Raw genomic sequence first — 19,942 nt, 5'->3', positions numbered from 1 at the left:
TTTTAACTTTATACATATACGCACAAAAATTTGGTTAGTTTGGCGAGCCTTCTTTAATATGGGGGCCAAGCCACGGGACCAAGGTCATATTTATCTACTACATAAATCGAAGCATGCCAATATCATAATATGTAAATGTGGAGTGCAATTTAACATTGAAAATGACAACTGGCTGTCCTTTGGTTTTATAAAAATCGGCCATTGTGCTAATGAGGAATGCTATCTACAGTCTCTCAAACACTCTCTATTTATTACTTTTTTTTTCATTGGTCCACGTCAGTCTCCTTTCAAAACCCATTAACCGGTAACCGGCAAATAATTAAAGTCAGTCTATACCATTGTTCTTTGTGCCATCTGAAACGTTTCTTCATCAGCTTCGACGAGATGCATCCCTAGTTGCACCACCATCAATGTTGTGATTGACATCCATGGATTTAGATTCTATTTAATTTATGGCGGTTTGCACGTGAGAAGAAGAAGAAAAGAAACTTTTGAGGACCGTAAAATTGAAGCTTCTATTGAGAATATAATAGACTCCTCGGTTTGTTGTTTGAGGAAGGCCTCGATATCACTCCGTGGAATTATGTCTTGATAATTAGGGTCCTCCCACTACTGAATTTGTTGGAATGGTTCTGTTTTCTTTGTTTCCAACGAGTTTGGGTGTTTCACTTTCATGTGATTCTTTGAGTGTGAGAAAAATGAAAAAGTCTAGATTTTAGGGTACTGTTGTGCGTGAGAATTTTTTGTTTAACAAGATTTGGGAGTTCATCGTTCCAGATCTGAGGAAAAAATAATAATTAAAAAGGTGTTAAAATTTTCTAAACATGCCCAATCGGTTAACAGATAGAGGATTTAAAAAACATGATGACGTGGGCAAATAGTTGAGCGAGTGGTGAAGGGAGAGTGTATGAGAGACTGTGGGTAGCATTCCTCTTGTGCTAATTGATATTGACAAAAAAAAAAAAAATCTTTCAAATAACATAATGGTTAGATTAACACATCTTTAAATAATGAAGAGTGTGATATTTAAAATTCGAACACAAACTATTGAATGTCAAATTCAACGTTATTGCGGCCATTAACTAAGTGTGTGTTTGGTTATACGGTGATTAAAATTGATTTTGATTGAATTAATTTTGTAGAATTGATTTTAGTTAGAAGTGAATTGAACAAAAATAGATTTATATTTGGATACCTCCCTAACAAAAGTGATTTATATAAAATATGTTGTTTGAATAGTTTAAATCAAAATTGATTTTAGGTGTGTAAGTGACTAAAATGGGTCTCAACATTTATTTGTAGATTTTCTTGACATATTAGAAATTGACATTGAAGAGTCCTATTTGATGGTTCCTGTGCCCACAATCACCTCATCGTCACTACTCAAGTATTTGTGCCTTACTCATATGCAGCCACCGCATCATTAACCACACAATCCACCATCCCCTCTTGCTGCTTTGTGTACACCACATACAGTTACAGCTCTGTTTCCTTTATACACAACACATTGAATTGCAACCAATTTTAATAGCAGATTATCTAATTTTACAGAACTAATTTTCAATTATTTCATCTCTCTTTCCATAATGTTCTCTCATCAAATTGAAATTGAAGTTTATCACCTACAAATCACACAATCAAGAAACATGCATGCTGTTGTGGAAAGGGGGATCTTTTATGAAAATTGGAAGGGCAAAAAAGCCAACACCCATGTTATGGAAAAGAGAATCGATTGTCCAAATTAAAAAGCTACAGATACCAACTTCACCTGAATCGCGAGTTCAAAGAGAAACGCGAGTCGGCTAAGTGCGACCCAAACATGTGAAACGCACGGCGTATATGATGAGACGCACGTTTTGGACAATCCACCGGGAAACCAAACAGGGGCTAAGACTATCCACAACAGAGCACCCTTAATCCGGATGCTTAAATTAATTTCATATATCCACATCACTTATTTTACGGTAATACTTAATAAACACTCATTTTATGCAACTCAGCATCTCAAAAGAAATTATTAAATAGATCCTACAAATAACTTTATATCATTACACTTCAACAAAATTTATTTATTCTATTAAAATTTATTAAATGGAACCCATGAAAAATAAGAAGAGAGAGGGTGCTTCCATAGCCACCATTCTCTATAGCCACCCATATATTTTACTCCACAATGATGGTGCCTATTTAATATGGTGTTAAATAGATGAAGCACCCATCATTGTGGATGGTTTAAGTTGAATTTACATGACAATTTTTTTGTCAAGTTTTATTGAGAATTTATAATTGAACTCAAATATTACTTGTGTAAATTGATTCTTGAAATAGATAATATTGCTGCAAGTTAATGGTTTTAATACTCCTGAGGAAAATGTTGTTACATGAACCCAAATATATACTATTATGTCACTTAAGTAATATTATTCTTAAAATAATTTTACAAATATGTAATGAAATGAAGTTAAATGCATGTGTATTTTTTTTCACTAGCAACACATATGAGAAATGATATTTGTACAATCATTTTTTGACAATTTTTTAACAACTTTCTCTCTCATACTCACATTATCCTCTTATTCTCTCTCTTCATTTTTCTCTCTCCATTGTTTTTAATCAATGTAAAGAGAGAAAAAAAAATTATCACCAAAAGTTATATAAAATGGTTATTCAAATATCACTCCTCATTAATTAAACTTGTCATATCATTAAAAAAATGTGTTTGAATACTCTAGAACTTATAAAGACAATTAGATTCAGAGATACAAATTGTAGGGTTGTTTCTCTCTTTAAATATAATGGTCTCTCTCTCTTATAAACAATTATTTTCGATTATAATCATCACTGATTTTTTTATGGTTAAAAATCATACATAACATTGTTGCAATTGATTTACATTTTCTACTATAGAAACACATGCTTCGAAACTACCAAGTTTTTTACTTACAAACTACAAGGAACAACAAGAGTAAACATAAAATTTGAACCTATGATTTATAGTATCAATAGCCAAACCTCTTACCACTAGTCTAATTAATCACAGTGGTTTCTTCCAAATTACAAGCAACCTCTGATATAATATTATGCCAATTGACAATGGTATTTAAAGGTCGCCATCAGCACCTGGTTTAGCATTAGCAAGCAAATTTTATACCACGAGTAAACATTTCAATCTCCCTAAAATAATGATCCTTTTTTTGTGACAAGAACATCACCATTTTGTTTTCATTCATTAACGTCATAACCTTGTCTGCATCAATTCAAACTTATCCCAATAAGATCATTACAAATGCTACGGTCATCCACAGTATATACAACTCCAAGACAACTAAGGATCTAGCATGTCTTTAGACTATGGATTAAAAAAATAATACAAGTAATAACTTTTGCAAGAAGTACCACAACTGAGTTTCTCATTAGAAATAGTATTACAAAATCACCAAGTTGACAAGTATGATAACACAGGTTTAAATGACACAATGAACAAGTCCTGGATGTGTACACATCAATTTATTCACTCAAAACCTTCATAGCCTATTTTAATCCTCATGACATCTCAATCTAATAATAATATTAGTATATCAGCCAAATTCTTAATTTACACGCAAACATTCTTGACTTTTTGTTCATGTCCAATTCCATTGAGCTCACCAATTCAACTATGGATTTATATTTTCTGCAATTAACAATCCACACATTCACGTAGACAGAGACATCACTTATCATTAGACTGAGATCACACGGTCTTAATTCCAAGCTTTTATTTAATTTTTAAAAATCAAAATATGCATTGAGCTTTGAATCGTCCAATTTCGATCCAATGACCACTGATGCTTCTAATAGCGTGAGTCCGTGAATTTCTAACCGCATTAAATCCAAATCTTCTATTCTATGCTTTCTCAATCAAGGCATGATGAGTCAACAGATAACACAAGCATTTGGGTTCTCTTCTACACTCTGAACATGATAGTATTGAGTCATGTAGGGATTGTATCCTTTGTATTGCTTAATAAGCTCAGCAATTTGTTCATTTGGATCTTTCTTCTTATTATCATCTTTTTTGCCGTCATCCTTTTTCTTCTCCGGCTCTTTTGCCGGCCCAACCGTTAAAATTTCTGTGTGCCAAGTTTTTCTCAATTTGCTCACAACATCAACAGGGTCTATGTCACCCACCACTGTCAGCTTCTTTTCCTTCATGTCCATGGCGATAGAATCAATGCCTGCATTCAAAGCCATTAATTATTTTGTTTGTTCAACACTGTATATGTCCGATTGAGACATGTTTTGGATGTATTTTTATACATAAATGAACACTAATGGGACAACTACATCGTATTTTGCTTGTTTATACCCGCATTGTCCCAAAAAATTTAAAGTTCAAATAACATCACTCCATGGTTAAATAAGTGCACATGACCAAATAATTAATAAATAAATATATGCTGGCCGTCCATTTAGTTAACATAGGTTCATTACTGTGAGTAGCTACAAAATAAAACGTCCAATTGTATATTTACTCTGGAAAATGAAATCATTGTTGGTTTGCACTCAAGAGATTATGATTTTAATTTTTGTTCATTAAAATATAAGTTCATATGTCTGCATGTATATTGAGTTTTAAAATGTTTTAATGGAATTTGTACTAAAAGGACATGCTAATTTAATATCACTAAAAGGGTAGTGACTAGTGAGTACCTGAAAGGCTAGAAACCGATTTCATAGCTTTCTGCTTTGCTTTGTCATCATGCAAGTCCAACTTCACCACTATTTTCTACAAGAACAAAAAAAAGTTCCTAAGTATTGAAATCATTATTATTAAACAAAATCAGAGTTTAATCAGGCATAGAAAAATAACAAAAGATGTAGTCTTGACAAAACAATCAATTAGATTTCATTTTAATGAAAATGATCTCAACTAGCTTGAGATGCACCAACTATAATAGTTTAACTAATGTTGGGAGCCAAAGAGAGAAGCATAAACTCATCTTAGAGACTGAAAAAGAAAATAAAACCGAGTAAGGTGGTGAATATAAATATCTTATCTTAATCTAATGAAAGAAATATTGAATACTTGAATGACCATGTTTATTAGAATTGATATGAAACAAACAGGAAATTAAGAGGAAGAAAGAGGCGTGATTGCTTAGGAAAGTGACCTTTAAATTAGAGCAAGAAATCTCACCTTCATTTTCACTTGAGTCCAAAGTTTTGAAGATCAGTAGTCAAGTGTTGATATTTAATTTTAGGAAGGAGGTGTGAAAAGGAAAATTAAGAGAGGGATGAGGAGGAGGATTGAATGTTTAGAAGTGTAGAAGGAGCAGAGAAAGATGGAATGCAATTTCGTGTTGGGAGAATATGTAGAAAAACAGGAGTTTGGGTATGCTCCATTTAGGTTAAGTTCAATTTACTCTATTTAGGGTTTGGATGCAAGACATGTGACAAACAAAATATTTAACGGTTGAGATTTTAAATTTAAAAACAAATATTTGTTTAATAAAAATACATAATAATAACAAACAAATCATGTTTCCTTCTTCTCTCATATCGCAACAACCTTTTATTGTTTTTTAATTTAAAATCTCAACTGTTAGATATTTTTTTGTCACATATCTTACATCAAAATCCTAAATGGAGTAAATTGAGCTTAATCTAAATGAAGCATACCCGAACTTGAAAAACAGAGTCACAAGAACGTTTAGAATACTCCAAAACAAGTCAAACGAGTGCCTTCTTAGTTAATTAGTTGTTATGACTTATGAGCGTACACAACAAGGAACCAGTTCAACAACTGCCCTTGCCCAAGCAAATACTTTTCATTTCTTTGTTTGTTTGTTTCTTTGGTCTAACAATTTGGATGGTTGGATATGAATAATTTCATGTGTATTCCAATTGAAAAATATCTATATTTTGACATTTAAATTTTGATGTCAAATACGGTGTTATTTAAACTTTATGTAATTTTTTAGATGTGTGCAAATTGTAACGGTTTTATATATGATGTTTTTATTTGATGTTCAAGTAACATATTACTTTCAACTTTCCAAAATTCAAACGTCAAACCCTTCTCTTTTTACTTACAAAGAGAAAATCTTTTACAAAGTTCTTCCATTAGGCTTTGTTTACGGGTTAAATTTCAAGAAAGATGGAGGACTTACTTTAAAAAATAAAATTAAAGACACTATAAAATATTTTTAAAAATAAATTTTATGTGATTCAAGTATTATATAATCATTTATCATGTTGTTCTTTAATTTTTAAAAAAAAAATATCAAATATATATATCAAAATATAATTTAGGCTCTTCAAAGTCTTTCTCTCTAAAACCCTTCAAAACTTAGCATGCAATTATTTGACATTTGAAAAATATTTATTTATATCTGTCTCATAATATTTTGATGAGGTTATTTATTTATATTTTGTGAGTAACAACCTCTCATAATATTTATTTATATCTGTCTCAAATATAATTATGTGAGTAACTATGGAATACTCAAATATTTTGACGAGCTTAATGGCCACACATGTGTCGGTCTAACAATACATACTAATTAACTTCTATTTTGATAAATGTCAGATAAAATGTACAACAACAACCAAGTCTTATCCATTAAATAAGATCGACTATATGAAAATGTAAAAAAAAAAAAAAAAAAAACCATAATTAGATCCAAATTTGTGCTGCATTTATTATTAACTAGATCCTTTTCCTTTAACTTTACCTTATTTATTTAAAAAAAAAAGTCTTATCTAGTATGATTTAGACTAAAGTATAAACTTTTGTCAAATGGTCTGCCATATTTTCACCCCTAGTTATAAACAAGCATTAGATCAATCTATTATACGCGAAACTGTTTGATAAAAAAAATTAAGATTAAGGGTAACAGATCCTCATGAAAGATGAGAGAGAACCATCCAATTAAGATTAAGAATTTACAACAAAATTTTCGTATAACCTACCAATTATGGAATTCCAATTCACAATTGGTATGAACGGAATGTCTAACCATTTATGTCAGCCGCAATTAGTTGTTATGCAGATAATAACAAATTAAATGTCCAAATAACAAACATAATTTCCTTTCAGACGTCGTTAATCAAGAATATAAATCATATGAAAGATAACAAATACAAGCACATACAATGATACCATGGGTTTATTAATTAAACTAATCAGAAAGCGCATAGACGCCAGATGGCGCTAGATCAAAAAATCCATGGTGTCATTTTTTCTTTTGTATTGATAATATAATATAGTAATATAAAAGACACTACTCATTTTTTTATTGAAAACCTTTCTTACATAATACTACATAATGCCGCGTAACAAAAATGTAAATACCAGAAAATTTATTCCCTCTCCTAAGGGGCAAGCAATCCTAGTGGGATGATGACAGATAATCACGGGTGATCTTTAGTCTTGAAAGATAAATTACAGGATTTCTTATTAAAAAAGATAAATTACAGGATGATCTGACTGAAATCTGTTCTAAACAGCGGCTTGCAAGGATTCCCGAGCAATGTCTAGGGCCTCCTCCACTGAGGTTGCGTTTTGAAGTTTGGCTTTATCAATCGGAGGCTGTCTTCTGGCAAGTTCAGGCAGGAGCTGAAATTCCTGATACACATATTCAAAAAACAGCTCTCAGGATTGATAAGTTAAGCATAGAACTAATTCAGAATACTGTATAATTTATTTGATTTATAGATTTATAAGTGCAAATCTATAGAACTATGAGATGACAGAGCCTGGTTATTAATAATATTAACAAGTAACGACGAACTTCAAACGAACATATCTAATTCTATTATCTACTACACTAGAAAAATAGTGGAAATTACCTCAGGGCTCCCACTTTCAACAAGAACTCCCTTAAGCTTACCTGTGTGGCAATAGCACACTATTAGTAAATAACCAGGATCAAGCATGGTGCATGCACTCACAAATATAAACGAACATCTCCCCTCAAGCTCAGAGATAGTCCAGACATCTATACAAAAGTAAGGACAAACAATCCTTACCAGATTCAATCCAAAAAGTAGCTATTTTAGGATCAAAGTTTCCAATTTCAACCGTTTCTCCAACTGTTCATAGAAAAATTAGTATGAGGAACAAGGGGTGAAAATAGAAAGAAAATACTGAAATGAAAGGTCAGTAAATGATAATTATTTTGAATAAATAATTACCGTTGTCTCCAAAAAACTGCCACCATACTTTTCTAGGGCTTCCTTCATATTCAAAAACCCTTGAGTAGAAGTATGGAAGATAATCATACCTGAAAATCACCAATGAAATTCAGCAACATTGACAGGGACAAAAAAATAAAAATAAAAAAAATAAAAAAAATAAAAACTAATTCCAAGTTGCAGGAAATGTGATCCAATATACGTGTTAGTTTGTGCACTGAGTAATGCTTTCACACAATGCTGTGCCGATCTGCGAGCATGATCTACATGTTCCACTCGAGAAATCCGGCTGTAGATCTGTCCAATTTTTAAGAAAGACAGATATTAGATCAAGAATGAGCTGAGTTCAAAGATCTGCCTAGTTTTCCAGAAACAAAAATGTCAGATCAAGAATGAATTGAGACAATTCAATTCAATAATAGTATACCTTCAAAGGGAAAGCGGCTACATCACCAACGGCAAATATTCCAGGAATGCTTGTCCGGAACAGACCATCAACCTAACAAAGGAAACACGGTCTCCAAAAATTGATAATCAACATTTCACAAACAAACTAAACAAAGAACAATACTAACGTGTTCAATTAACTACCCTCTAAATTGCTGTAGAATGTAGATAAAGCTCAAATTCAATTCCTAATCTTGAACATTATGCGAAATATTTGGTTATCCACTGGCCTCACCTGTATACCACCAACATCAGTATTCAAACCCACCCTCTCAAAGGGACCCACAGCAGGCTTCGCTCCAATGCCTATAATTACCTGAAAATTAGAAAGAGAGTAATTTTCCATCCATTGACCCCTTCTTCTCTAATGAAGACACAACACATCTATGCTTTATCCAATAATTTGAGTATTATAAAAGTTAAATTTTCAAAACGTAGTTCCAGCCACATATTAAAGGAAATGGAAAACGAAATATACCGTATCTGCTTCAACAATAGATCCATCTCCAAGTTTCACAGAAGCTACACCTCCGTTACCATTAGAACTAGCTTCCAAACTTTTAATGGAGGCACCCTGATGAATATAATGTTCAAATTAAATAGAGGAAAGGAGGGACTAAGAATAGAATGGTTGCACACAATATCAAAGATACTCATTACTACTTAGTACTTACTAGTTACAACGTGGAAAAGAAAGATTGAAGAACAGGGATGGAGGAAATACCTTCAATATTTTGACACCATTCTTTTGGTAGAGTTCTTCATATCTTCGTGCAAGAGAAGGAGTGAACAATCTTTGTAAAAGGTGATCTTCAGGAAATATGATCTATTTTTTTACAGGAACATATTTATGAGTCAGTAGATCAAAACCTTCAGAAAACAACAATCAATTTTAATGTATAGGTATGAATTTAATGACAGCATATGTATGGGATTATGGATTGTCAAAGCATCCATGCATGGGTTTAACTCCCGTCACTTACTTAACAATGTTTGAAACCATAAATTAGAGGAAAAATGAGGCTAAAAGGCAAAAGCATGATAATGGTCAGGGTCCTTTGTAGAGCTGTATCCTAATCTAGTGCAGACAAATCGACAAAATCAGTGACTAGAAAGACTTAATGTGGCATTGTAGCGTACTTAATACTTCACTATTCAGCAATTAGGAGAAAACAAAATATAATAATTATCAAACCTTTAGGCAGTGAAACAAATTGAAAATCTTTTTTAGGCATAGGACATTAATAGGAAAAATGGAGGTAAGACCAAGAAATTTGTATTTTGAGCAAGAAAATTGTATATTTTAAAAGATGAATATTAGCAGCCCACTATTATTAGTTCATTTTCTAAAAAGTGGATTCAGTTACCTGATAAATAAATCACATTTTAAAGAGTGCTTACTTTTGAAAGAATGGACCAATACTAAAACGTGTTTACAATATAAAAAATGTAGGAAAAACACATACTGTTGTATCGAGTTTCCAAGCAACAGCTGCAGCTGCAATCTCCATTCCTATATAACCACCTCCAACTACTACAACCTTTTTTGTTTTTTCCTGGAAATAAAAAAACAAACAGAAGAAAAAAATCATAATGAGCAAACTTTATGTCCAACTTAATTTTTGGCTATAAAAGAAACAATGTGGTTCTTGGAAGTAACTTTAGCATGAAATATACAGAATTTGAAACTTCTCTTAATTTACATTAAAGAATGTCTGAGCAGAAATGTCACATATAACAACATACCCATATGAAAAGCGTTGAAAAGATTAAATACTAACACAGATATTATTTGTATGGCCATATATCAAATGATTGTGAAGACTGCAATAAATTTCCCATCATAAATGTAAATATCAATAAAATCATTGGAACAATAAGTCATGTTAGAGAGGAGTAAGAGATTACCAACGATGAAACCAGCGCATCAGCATCTGCAACATCCCGAACATAGTGAACACCAGGTAGGTTTCCACCAATTTTATCTGGAAACCTAATAACAAGATAGAAGATGAATTGGATTTCCTGCACCAATTTTTAAGCAAACAACAGAAGGTGAACTGGGGTAAATAGACAAGTACCTTGAGGCTGTACATCCTGTAGCGATAATAAGTGATCCATACTTAAGAAGCTTTCCGGAACTTGTTGTCAAAGTTTGCTTTTCAGTATCAATGTTTTCTACTGGATCTTCATACAACATCTGCAATCAAAACCAACAGTGTAGAATTCAGCATTACAATAACTTCAATGGATGAGAACTGAAAAGTATGAGACTTGTCTCCTTCCTTACTCAGTTACACTATACTAAGAGTCTCCTACGATAAAATGTCTCCGTTTCGTAATAGCTAAGAATGTGAGTTTTCAGTTTCATCATTCCCTTTCAAACAATCTAGTGTCCACTGTATCACACTCACATTCACACTTAATGGTTAACACAACAACAAGACTAGAAATAAAAATTTCAACTTTTTATTATTTATTTTTATTCTCTTTGCTATGTAACAGAGGAAATATGTAACTAAGGCCTTGCTTACATAAACATCTTAATTAAGCGCTTATAGCATACACATTGATCATATAAGTGCTTATTTATGTAAACTATTCCTATAATAAATGATAAATAAACTTGAACTATTTTCATATAAGTTGTTAGCTGTTTTTACAAGCTATCCTAGAGAACTTATGTCATAAACTGTTTTCAATTTTCATAAGTTCTCTCAAACAGTCTCGCAGGTGCTTATACAGTAGATAAACTCAAATAAATAAGTCAATTCTAACGGCATAAAATAGAGTACCTCAATCCCTTTCTCTTTATACCACTCCGGAGTTTGCCTTTCTCCACCGGATCCAACACAAGTATGAAACCCCTAAATAAAAAGCATTACATAAATCCAGTAAATATAAGAGAATATGAGCATAACTGATTACAAAACAGTTATCATTTGAGTAATCAATAAACAATTCACCATAACATTCTTACAGGAAGACGTGCCGGCTTCTTATCCGGAGGGAACAAGTAAGCTTTGGTTAAAGCAGGACGCTCGTAAGGTGCAACTCCCTATTTTCATCAATTCAGCATAAAAATATAATCATAATCATAAATATAAACACAAAAAAAAATTGATCATGTTCTTGCTGAAGGAAATAAACAATAAAGCACCTCTTTAGTAACAATACAAAGACGACCATCGGCAACGCCGTGCTCGACGAAAGTGCGAGCAGCGTATCCCGCCGCGTTTCCACCGCCAACGATCACATACCTACAAATAAGCGATTAAAAAACATAATCGAATGATTGAGAATCGATTAATGAAGATTGAAAGAGTTGAAGTGTTACTCGCGATTTTCATTTGCGTAAGAGGCGTAACATCTATGAAAGGTTCTGAATGAGAGTGAAGTTGATGAAGGACGAGTTCGAGTAAGAAGATTTGTTTGGGGAGAACCGATAGAAAGTGTGTGTTTGAGTGATAATGAGTTAGTTATAGCTGCCATTGTTAATCTGCGAACTGTTTTACACAATCATGAAAATGAAAATGAAAATGGTTATTGAAAATGACACTGCAATCAAATACTTCCAATTCTATTCTATGGTATAGTAGATGATGATAGACGAACCTGAAGAAGGCATGGATGGATGGATGCGTTTATAGATAAAACTGTATTATATTAATATAATTAAGAAAATTAATTAATAGAGATGATTTAATTATTTTGAAGAGTCGGTGTTAAGGTGGCACTGGCTCTGGAAGAGGTCGAAGGGACAATGAATGGAGTCCGAATTCCAGTTCCAATAAAAATGAGATTGGAGTTTTGTTGCATTTTCTCCATCGGAGGGAGGTATCGTCGTGTCCTTCTTTCTTCAAAAAAAAAAAAAAAAAAAAAAAGATTGAAACTAAATGGATTGGAAATTGCTTTTCTCATATCAAAAGTTTCCTAAACAGACATTCAAATGATGCAAATACCGTAGACCGGTGCTAGTTAGCTACCACTGAATAAACCGGCAGCAGTTAACTCTCTATATGTATTTTTATAGAGTTCGCTGTAAAGTTTTGTAAAATTTTGACTAAGTCTCGATTTGTTTTGATTTTTCAACTAAAACACGCAAAATCACAATTGATGCTCTGACTCAGCAGTAGCTAAGTGTAGCTGACCTAGTGTGATAGTTAACTGCTGCCGGTTTACTCAACGGTCGGGATATTTGCTTCATTTCGATGGGTGTTTAGGAACTTTTGATGTAAGAAAAGCAATTTTCAAATGGATTTCATGCAATGAAATGCTACTTGGGCCCAACCCATTGCTGAAATCCAGCCCAGATTCTTTATGGAAGATCCAACCCCTAAGGACTAGAGCTGTCAAAACGGGCGGCTCCGCCCTAAACGGGCCGGCCCTAGTGGGCGCCGGGCCAAAAAGCCCGGTTGACAAAACGGGCTTGAAATATACTATCCGAGCCCGGCCCTACACGGGCCGCGGGCTAAACGGGCCGGCCCGTATTAAAAATTATATATTTTTTTATTTTAAAAAAGTACTATAAAACACTGCTATAATTTTTTTATAAATAATATTTTTAATATGTTTAAATAATGTCTAGCACAGAAGTAAATTGTAAACATTTTCGTACAAACGTCGTAAACTAAAACGACGAGGAAAATGATTTTAAATAAATTAGATATGTTATGGTTATAGATATTTATATATTCGATCTTTAAAACTATAAATAACGAAATGAATAAATATAATTTTATATTACATTTATATTTGTGTTAATTCATTGAATTTTCACTTTTGTTTTTTACTTCGATAATCAACTAAGTAAATAATTATTTGAAAAATATATATAATTTATATAATTTTTTTTGTTATGCGGGCTACCCGCGGCCCATTCGGGCTAGCCCTAACGGGTACCGGACTTTTAAGGGTCGGGCTAAAAAGCCCTATTAAAATTCGGGCTCAATATTTTAGGCCCAAGCCCTATATTTATTCGGGCTACACGTGCCGGCCCATACGGTCCGGCCCGTTTTGACAGCTCTACTAAGGACCACAACAAATAGAAAATTGCTCTTCTCACTTATGAAATTCTTCATTCCCTTAAATTCAACGTGAGTTAACGTACGCTCGGCATTTTCAGCATGAATTAACCCCTGCAGACACTTCTAAGATCAATTGAACCGATTTTAAAAGTGTTAGTGTGAGTTAACTGACACTGAAAAATGTCGAGCGTGTGAGTTAAGTCACGCTGAATTAAGGAAACAGGCAAAACCAAAAGTGAGAAGAGCAATTTTCCAACAAAAAAAATATACACACACCATGCCCATTAAAACCCATGTTATCCAACATAGACGGTTGTTCAACAGGCATCTCAAAATTGTTCATTTGGCTGGAAAAAGTAAGTTGAAAGATACAACTTGTTCCAATTTTACACATAAAAATGGTAAAATTGAGGTGTTTATTGAGCAACTTTCTCCATCGTAAACCAACCAATTGTTGACCAAACAAATGTGACCACCGATGCATGTTTAACCCCTAAAATTTTAAATATAGAATTTTAAAATTAATAATAATTTTATCATAATAAAATGAGGAATTTTGATGGAGATGAGAGGTCTTCATGAGGTTTATTTGTTTTTAGATAAAAGCAATTTAATAAAAGTTATCTATTATCACCTCTAGTCATTTTAATACTCTATTTTTGTAAGTGTAGTTTCAAATGTATGGTATGTAATGTAATAGAAAAATAGAAGTTTTTCATTGGATGTTAGTGCAGAACCGATTTACACTTGCAACCCATTAATCATTTTAATAAAATAATTTGTTTATGAAAAAATTGCTCAAAGCAGAAGTTTTAGTAAAAACACCAAGTGAATTAATCGATCCACACAATGTTTTAAAATCCAGACCGGTAGTTGACTTGATCAAGATATTGGGTCAGTGGTTAGACCAACGAATCATTGGTCGGACCGCATAACTATTGATCTAATCTATACAAAAAAAAATTATGACTTAAATTTCATAATATAAAAGTTAATAAAAATTCACAAATTAAAAAAAGAAATACAAAATTTAGTTCTAATGAAAGAGACACCAACAAAGTCGACTAATAAGGTTGATGATAAGCACGGAGCCGGTTTATGAACCATAAAATAATCATGGTAATCAAGGTTTTACAACTCGAGAGTTTACCTCAACTCGTTTTGCTTAGGTAAACTCGACTCGAGAACTCGTACGAGTTTACAAAAAATTTAAATTATATAAAATTTATTATATGCATGACATGTATAACCTAATATAATATTGTAAATAGGTCAATAGTGCAAAATATGACCTAATTACTACGGCAAATTATACCAAACTACCATAATAAAATGTTGTGTTTAACTTAGCATCAAATTACAAAAATTAATGCACAAAATCATAAGTTTCATAAGTCTATAAACTTAAGTCATCCATAAAACCATCTAAAAAAGCAAGTTTCACAAGTTCCTAAAGTTGTTAATAAAACTAACTGGCGTCGAAATCTGAATTTCATTGTCGGAATCGCAACCCTAACTGGTATGTGCTCCCCTGTTCATGATTTGAGAACTTAGAGAAGAAAGAAAAAGAAACCTTTCATCTCAAGAACAACGTGTTACTATAAAGGTAAATATTGAGTAAACTTTTCAATCTTTGGGCTTGTAGAAAAGGAATTGGGTTTTGAAAAAAAAGGGCCGATTTTTTTTGTAGATGTAAACTCGTAAGCTCGGTCGAGTTTACCGAGTGTTAATACGATCAAATTTGTCAAACCTTTCGATTTTATCAGAAACTGAGTTTACCTCCGAATTAACACGATTTTGATACCTAAAAACGTAAACTTGGATAGTTAAAACTCAATTTGCGGAAATGGTAATATCAACACAAACATTGCCCTCGCGAAGAATATGGCTGAGGGTCAATGATTGTGCGTAGTGTAACATATTGATTCGACAATCTTACTTTTTTTTAGCAAAACAGTCTTAATTCTTTATTCACGTGTGGATAAACAATTTTCGGTTCTGATTTTTCTGAGTTAAATATGGATGAGTAATTTATTTTAAAAGTGATTAAAATAATGGGCAGATAATGACTTGCACATCTAGCCTTGTTGTCATATAAATAAAAATCGAGGAAATAGTCAATTTCTCCCCTGAAATTGTAAGTTTCTTTAATTATTTCTTAAAATTAACAAAACTTCAATTACCCCCTGAAATTGCATAACGTTAATCAATTTACCCCTCCGTCAAATTTTTATGTTAACTGTTTACGATTATGATCAAATATCCCCCTGAAATTTTGCACTTATGTATAAAATGCCCCGTAAACTTAAAAATTTAGATTTTTTTTCTTACCAAAAATCATACATTTAGTTCTTCAAGTAGTATATTGTACCTATTGTCATAAAAATTCTATTCACAAGAAAATGTATGAATATATGCCAAAGAAATCATGGTTTTGTCATGTGCAGCCTTTTCATTCATATTTCATATTTATCAACAAGGAGCAAGATAATTTTTTTACAAAGAAGGTAAAACTAAAAACCAAATATTAAAAAGATATCAAGCTGTTGAAATAAACCAAGACAAGAATGCCATAGTAGCAGAAAATTGATATCTATCACATAACTTTGTAGTACAATGTAATCTATCGGCTTCATGGAGAAGGTCTATGACATAATCTATTTAACATGTTGCAGCTAATAGATATGACATTTCCTGCATTATAAAAATTATATCATTAATTAAGTTGCAAATTCACAAACCTAAGTCTTGTTTCTTCTTCCTTCAGTAGATATTAACGTATGAATTTTTTTTATGGACACACAATTATCAAAGACTTGTATACTTTATGACTACATACTCTAACATAATTACCAACTTGTGTAAAAAAAGGTCTTCTATATATGTATATATTTAAAACACATGAGAGTAACATACATTCCATAAAGATTTATATGACCAATAGCTGCATAAACATACATTCCATAAAGATTTATATGATCAATAATTGTTAATTGTTTGCTTTTAATATCTTTTGAGTCAAGGATAAAAAAAATATAAATTTTCAAATTTAGGGGGCATTTTGCACATAAGTGCAAAATTTCAGGGGGGTATTTGATCATAACTGTAAACAGTTAACAAAAAAATTTGACGGAGGGGGTAAATTGATTAACGTTATGCAATTTCAGAAAGGTAATTAAAGTTTTGTTAATTTTAGAGAGGTAATTGACGAAACCTACATTTTCAGGGGAAATTGACTATTTCCTCGAAAATCCTACTTTTTATGACAAATAAATTATAATATTACATGGACTTCTAAAAAATTATTAAGAAAACCCTACAGTAGTCTTCTGAAAAATACATGGCCTCCATACACAGTAGTTGTTGAAATTGAGAAACCAGTATATAGAATAGAACTTGTCTAATCATTGACCAAATTCACTCTTGCCATGATCTAATCAGAAGACTTTTGTCTGTTTGTTTTGTGAAGTGGTCTCCTTCTAAGGGCAATACCAAATAACCATTAATGTAGATGACAATTTCTTTGGGAAACTTGATAAGGCTGACTTTGAAAGTTTAATAAGAAATTAGTTTGAAGAGTGGGTAGGCTTCTCAAGCTCTTGCGAGATTGTTTCTAATATGTAGGCATAACTTGCTATTCTTTATAATATCACTTTGGTTTGGAAAAGAAAAGGGTACAAGAAAGTTATAATTGAATTAGACTCTTCAATGTCTATAAATTTATTTATTTATATTGCAACAAGTCCTCAAACTTATCACAGTGTTGAACAAAAAATCTAATATACAGAAATATGTTGCTGAGACTGAGAGATTAAGAATTCTAATTTGGTCCATGCTCCCCGAGAAGGGAACCATTGTGTGAATTACTTAACAAAGATGGGTACCTAGAAGTCATTTTTTCTGATTGTTGGTGTTGTTGGATTCTCCTACTGTAGGGATGGATAGGGCATGGTGTTTCTGAGGCAATACATATTTCCTCTTTTGTTCTGAAATTCAGATTCGCTTACGAATTCGAATTCCTTGTGGTCGTAGGTTTCCCACATTCACATGGTTAACCACATTGGTGATCGTTGAATCGAGATTAGATTGTGCATATTTTAAACTAGGCTTTTTAGTTTTTAAAAACAACCAAATATGTTTGAAGTCTGCATCATCCAATCTCAATACAAAGACTACTTGTATGATTGACTGTGTGAATGCCGGAACTGCATGCACGGAATCCGAATTCATTGCTGTGCTCATTTACTCTTTTGCAGTAGCAAAAAGAATAATTGGATTATAGTATTCACAACATGCAGAGACTTTGTAAAATTGAAAAAAGAAATGGAAAATTCAGAAATAAGAGTTCATTCATATATTAAATTAAACAACTAGGCAAGTCACCACAGGTTTAGTGAGTGCAGTTGAGTCATCCTCTATCACCTCAAAAGAAAAATTAAAACATATGAAAACCTATAGGTATGTAGATGTACATTGTAGGCTAAGATGAGCCATTACATACATATATCAATTAATAATGAAGACAACCCATTAACAAATGAAGATTAGGTCACCATGCTTACTGTACCTCAATAAAATAAAAATTAACCCAGCAAATGGGCCAAAACCTTCACTTTCAAGATCTAGCTGGAAAAGATCCAGTCAAAAAAGAGGTAAAAAAAAAATTAAAAAAAAAAGTAAAAGAAAATTATTTCAAGTCTACACAGTAGGTGCAGATAATTTCCCAGCTTGGTCCAAAACATGAAGAAACTCAGTCCTGGTCCTAACAAGCCTGTGAAAAACCTCTCTAATCTGTAACTGCAAAGGTTCCAATCCTTCATCCATCTTCCTACAAATATCAGCCAATTCCTCCACATGTACCTTCACCTCATCCAAACGTTCTGTTTCACCAGGAAATTGAAAAGACTCAGCAAAATCAATAAGCCACTGTCCCACCTTTTCCATCTTCTGCATCTCTTCCAACAATCCAACAGTGCCTTTCTTCTCTTTCTTCTTCCATTCCTCTGCAATCTTATCTTGCAAACCAATCATAGGTTGTGCCCAAGCCAATTGCCTTGGGAATGGTAGATGACTACCTAGCCCATTCCTCTCTTGACAAGGAATTGCTGCCGCAAGAGTCCACATAACAAAAACCAATATAGTACTCATTATGTATAGTGGCGAAGCCAAGCCAGTTGCTTCAGCGCCGCGTGGTGCAGCCAAATTTGAAGACATGGCGTGGATTTGTTTTGCAGCAGACCAATTTCTCGCCATTGTCCATGACAGAGATCGGAAACTTCCACCACCGCGATCCTTCCCAGCATTTCCTCTTCTTCCAAAGGACCTATTATATATAGTTAGAGTTTGTTAAAACCATTCTACCAATAATTATTACTTGTAAGGATTCAGTACACCCCCAATCTACGAATTATTACTTGTAACGATTAATTACACTTGTTATACTAATGAATTTGTTCGTTTAGGTATTGTTGCGATATAGTATATCATATTGCAATAAACTTTTAGAATTTCTATCAATTTCAAATAATCAATCATTCTCTTAATTAAATTAAATTTTCTAAATTGGATTCTACCATGGTTCTCAATTACATACCTGCTTCTCTCTGTTCCTTTGGAACTTCCACATTCTTTGTCTTCATGCATCATCGCGGTGACAAGAGAATTCAATGCCTTTTTCGCCCTTCGGACCTGACCATCACCCATAGGCCTTGGTTCAAGAGCCGCGACAGCGATCTCAGCGAGCCTCTGGAGATTCCTGACGGCATCAATGCCAAGAGTAACAGCATTGCAAACATCAAGTGCTTTAACAACACGATCAAGGAGATCAGGGAGAAGTCTATCAAGAGGTGGCTTGCAGATTTGAGCAGGATCACGACCCATCATAACAACAGCTTTAAATTCGGCTTCACAACAAAGAAGCTCATCGAGAAGTTTTCGAATCCAGCCAATTGAAAGAAGAGCGTCGCTGGAAGGATCCTCCGTTGTGGAAGATAATAGATCAGAGAATCTATCACCGACGTGTTTTTGGAAAAGTTCAAGGTCTTCTTGCTCTTGATCATTGCTACCATCCATTGACATAACTTGGTTTCTACGAATGCTTATTCTGCCCAAAAATGAGCTTTGTTGGTTCTCTGTAGTTGGAGGCATAATTTTGTTGAGTTTGAGAAAATGAAAATGAAAATGAGAATTGAGAAATGAAAAGAGAAAGAAAAGAAAGGGTCTAAAGTGATTAGACCAAATTGAAAGAAAGGTTTGTAAAAGATAAAGCGTTGCCGTCAGTTTTGGAAGTT

General features: G+C 32.9%; 3 protein-coding genes across 3 annotated transcripts; all 3 read right to left on the bottom strand.

The window, feature by feature from the left end:
- Positions 1-3,753: 3,753 nt before the first annotated feature.
- Positions 3,754-5,336, bottom strand: LOC25502105 (heavy metal-associated isoprenylated plant protein 39). Its single transcript, NM_001422412.1, has 3 exons — positions 5,180-5,336; positions 4,693-4,768; positions 3,754-4,217 (listed from the first exon to the last, which is right to left on the bottom strand). The coding sequence occupies exons 1-3, from the start codon at positions 5,183-5,185 to the stop codon at positions 3,916-3,918; spliced, it is 384 nt and encodes a 127-aa protein (NP_001409341.1). The 5' UTR covers positions 5,186-5,336; the 3' UTR covers positions 3,754-3,915.
- A 1,936-nt stretch (positions 5,337-7,272) lies between these two features.
- On the bottom strand, positions 7,273-12,253 carry LOC25502104 (monodehydroascorbate reductase, chloroplastic/mitochondrial). Its single transcript, NM_001422413.1, has 17 exons — positions 12,241-12,253; positions 11,963-12,131; positions 11,786-11,885; positions 11,606-11,683; positions 11,421-11,492; positions 10,707-10,825; positions 10,534-10,618; positions 10,092-10,181; positions 9,350-9,451; positions 9,104-9,199; positions 8,861-8,941; positions 8,606-8,677; positions 8,381-8,475; positions 8,179-8,267; positions 8,014-8,076; positions 7,834-7,874; positions 7,273-7,609 (listed from the first exon to the last, which is right to left on the bottom strand). Exons 1-17 carry the CDS (start codon positions 12,251-12,253, stop codon positions 7,484-7,486), a joined length of 1,491 nt encoding a protein of 496 aa, NP_001409342.1. The 3' UTR covers positions 7,273-7,483.
- Positions 12,254-17,983: 5,730 nt separating this feature from the next.
- LOC25502102 (protein ROH1) lies at positions 17,984-19,942 on the bottom strand. Its single transcript, XM_013591646.3, has 2 exons — positions 19,246-19,942; positions 17,984-18,975 (listed from the first exon to the last, which is right to left on the bottom strand). Exons 1-2 carry the CDS (start codon positions 19,797-19,799, stop codon positions 18,351-18,353), a joined length of 1,179 nt encoding a protein of 392 aa, XP_013447100.1. The 5' UTR covers positions 19,800-19,942; the 3' UTR covers positions 17,984-18,350.

The sequence above is a fragment of the Medicago truncatula genome, chromosome 8 (assembly GCF_003473485.1).
Source record: "Medicago truncatula cultivar Jemalong A17 chromosome 8, MtrunA17r5.0-ANR, whole genome shotgun sequence".
NCBI classification, from domain to species: Eukaryota; Viridiplantae; Streptophyta; class Magnoliopsida; order Fabales; family Fabaceae; genus Medicago; species Medicago truncatula.
Note: the sequence above shows the minus strand (reverse complement) of the source record. Positions and strands in the feature narration are given on the sequence as shown.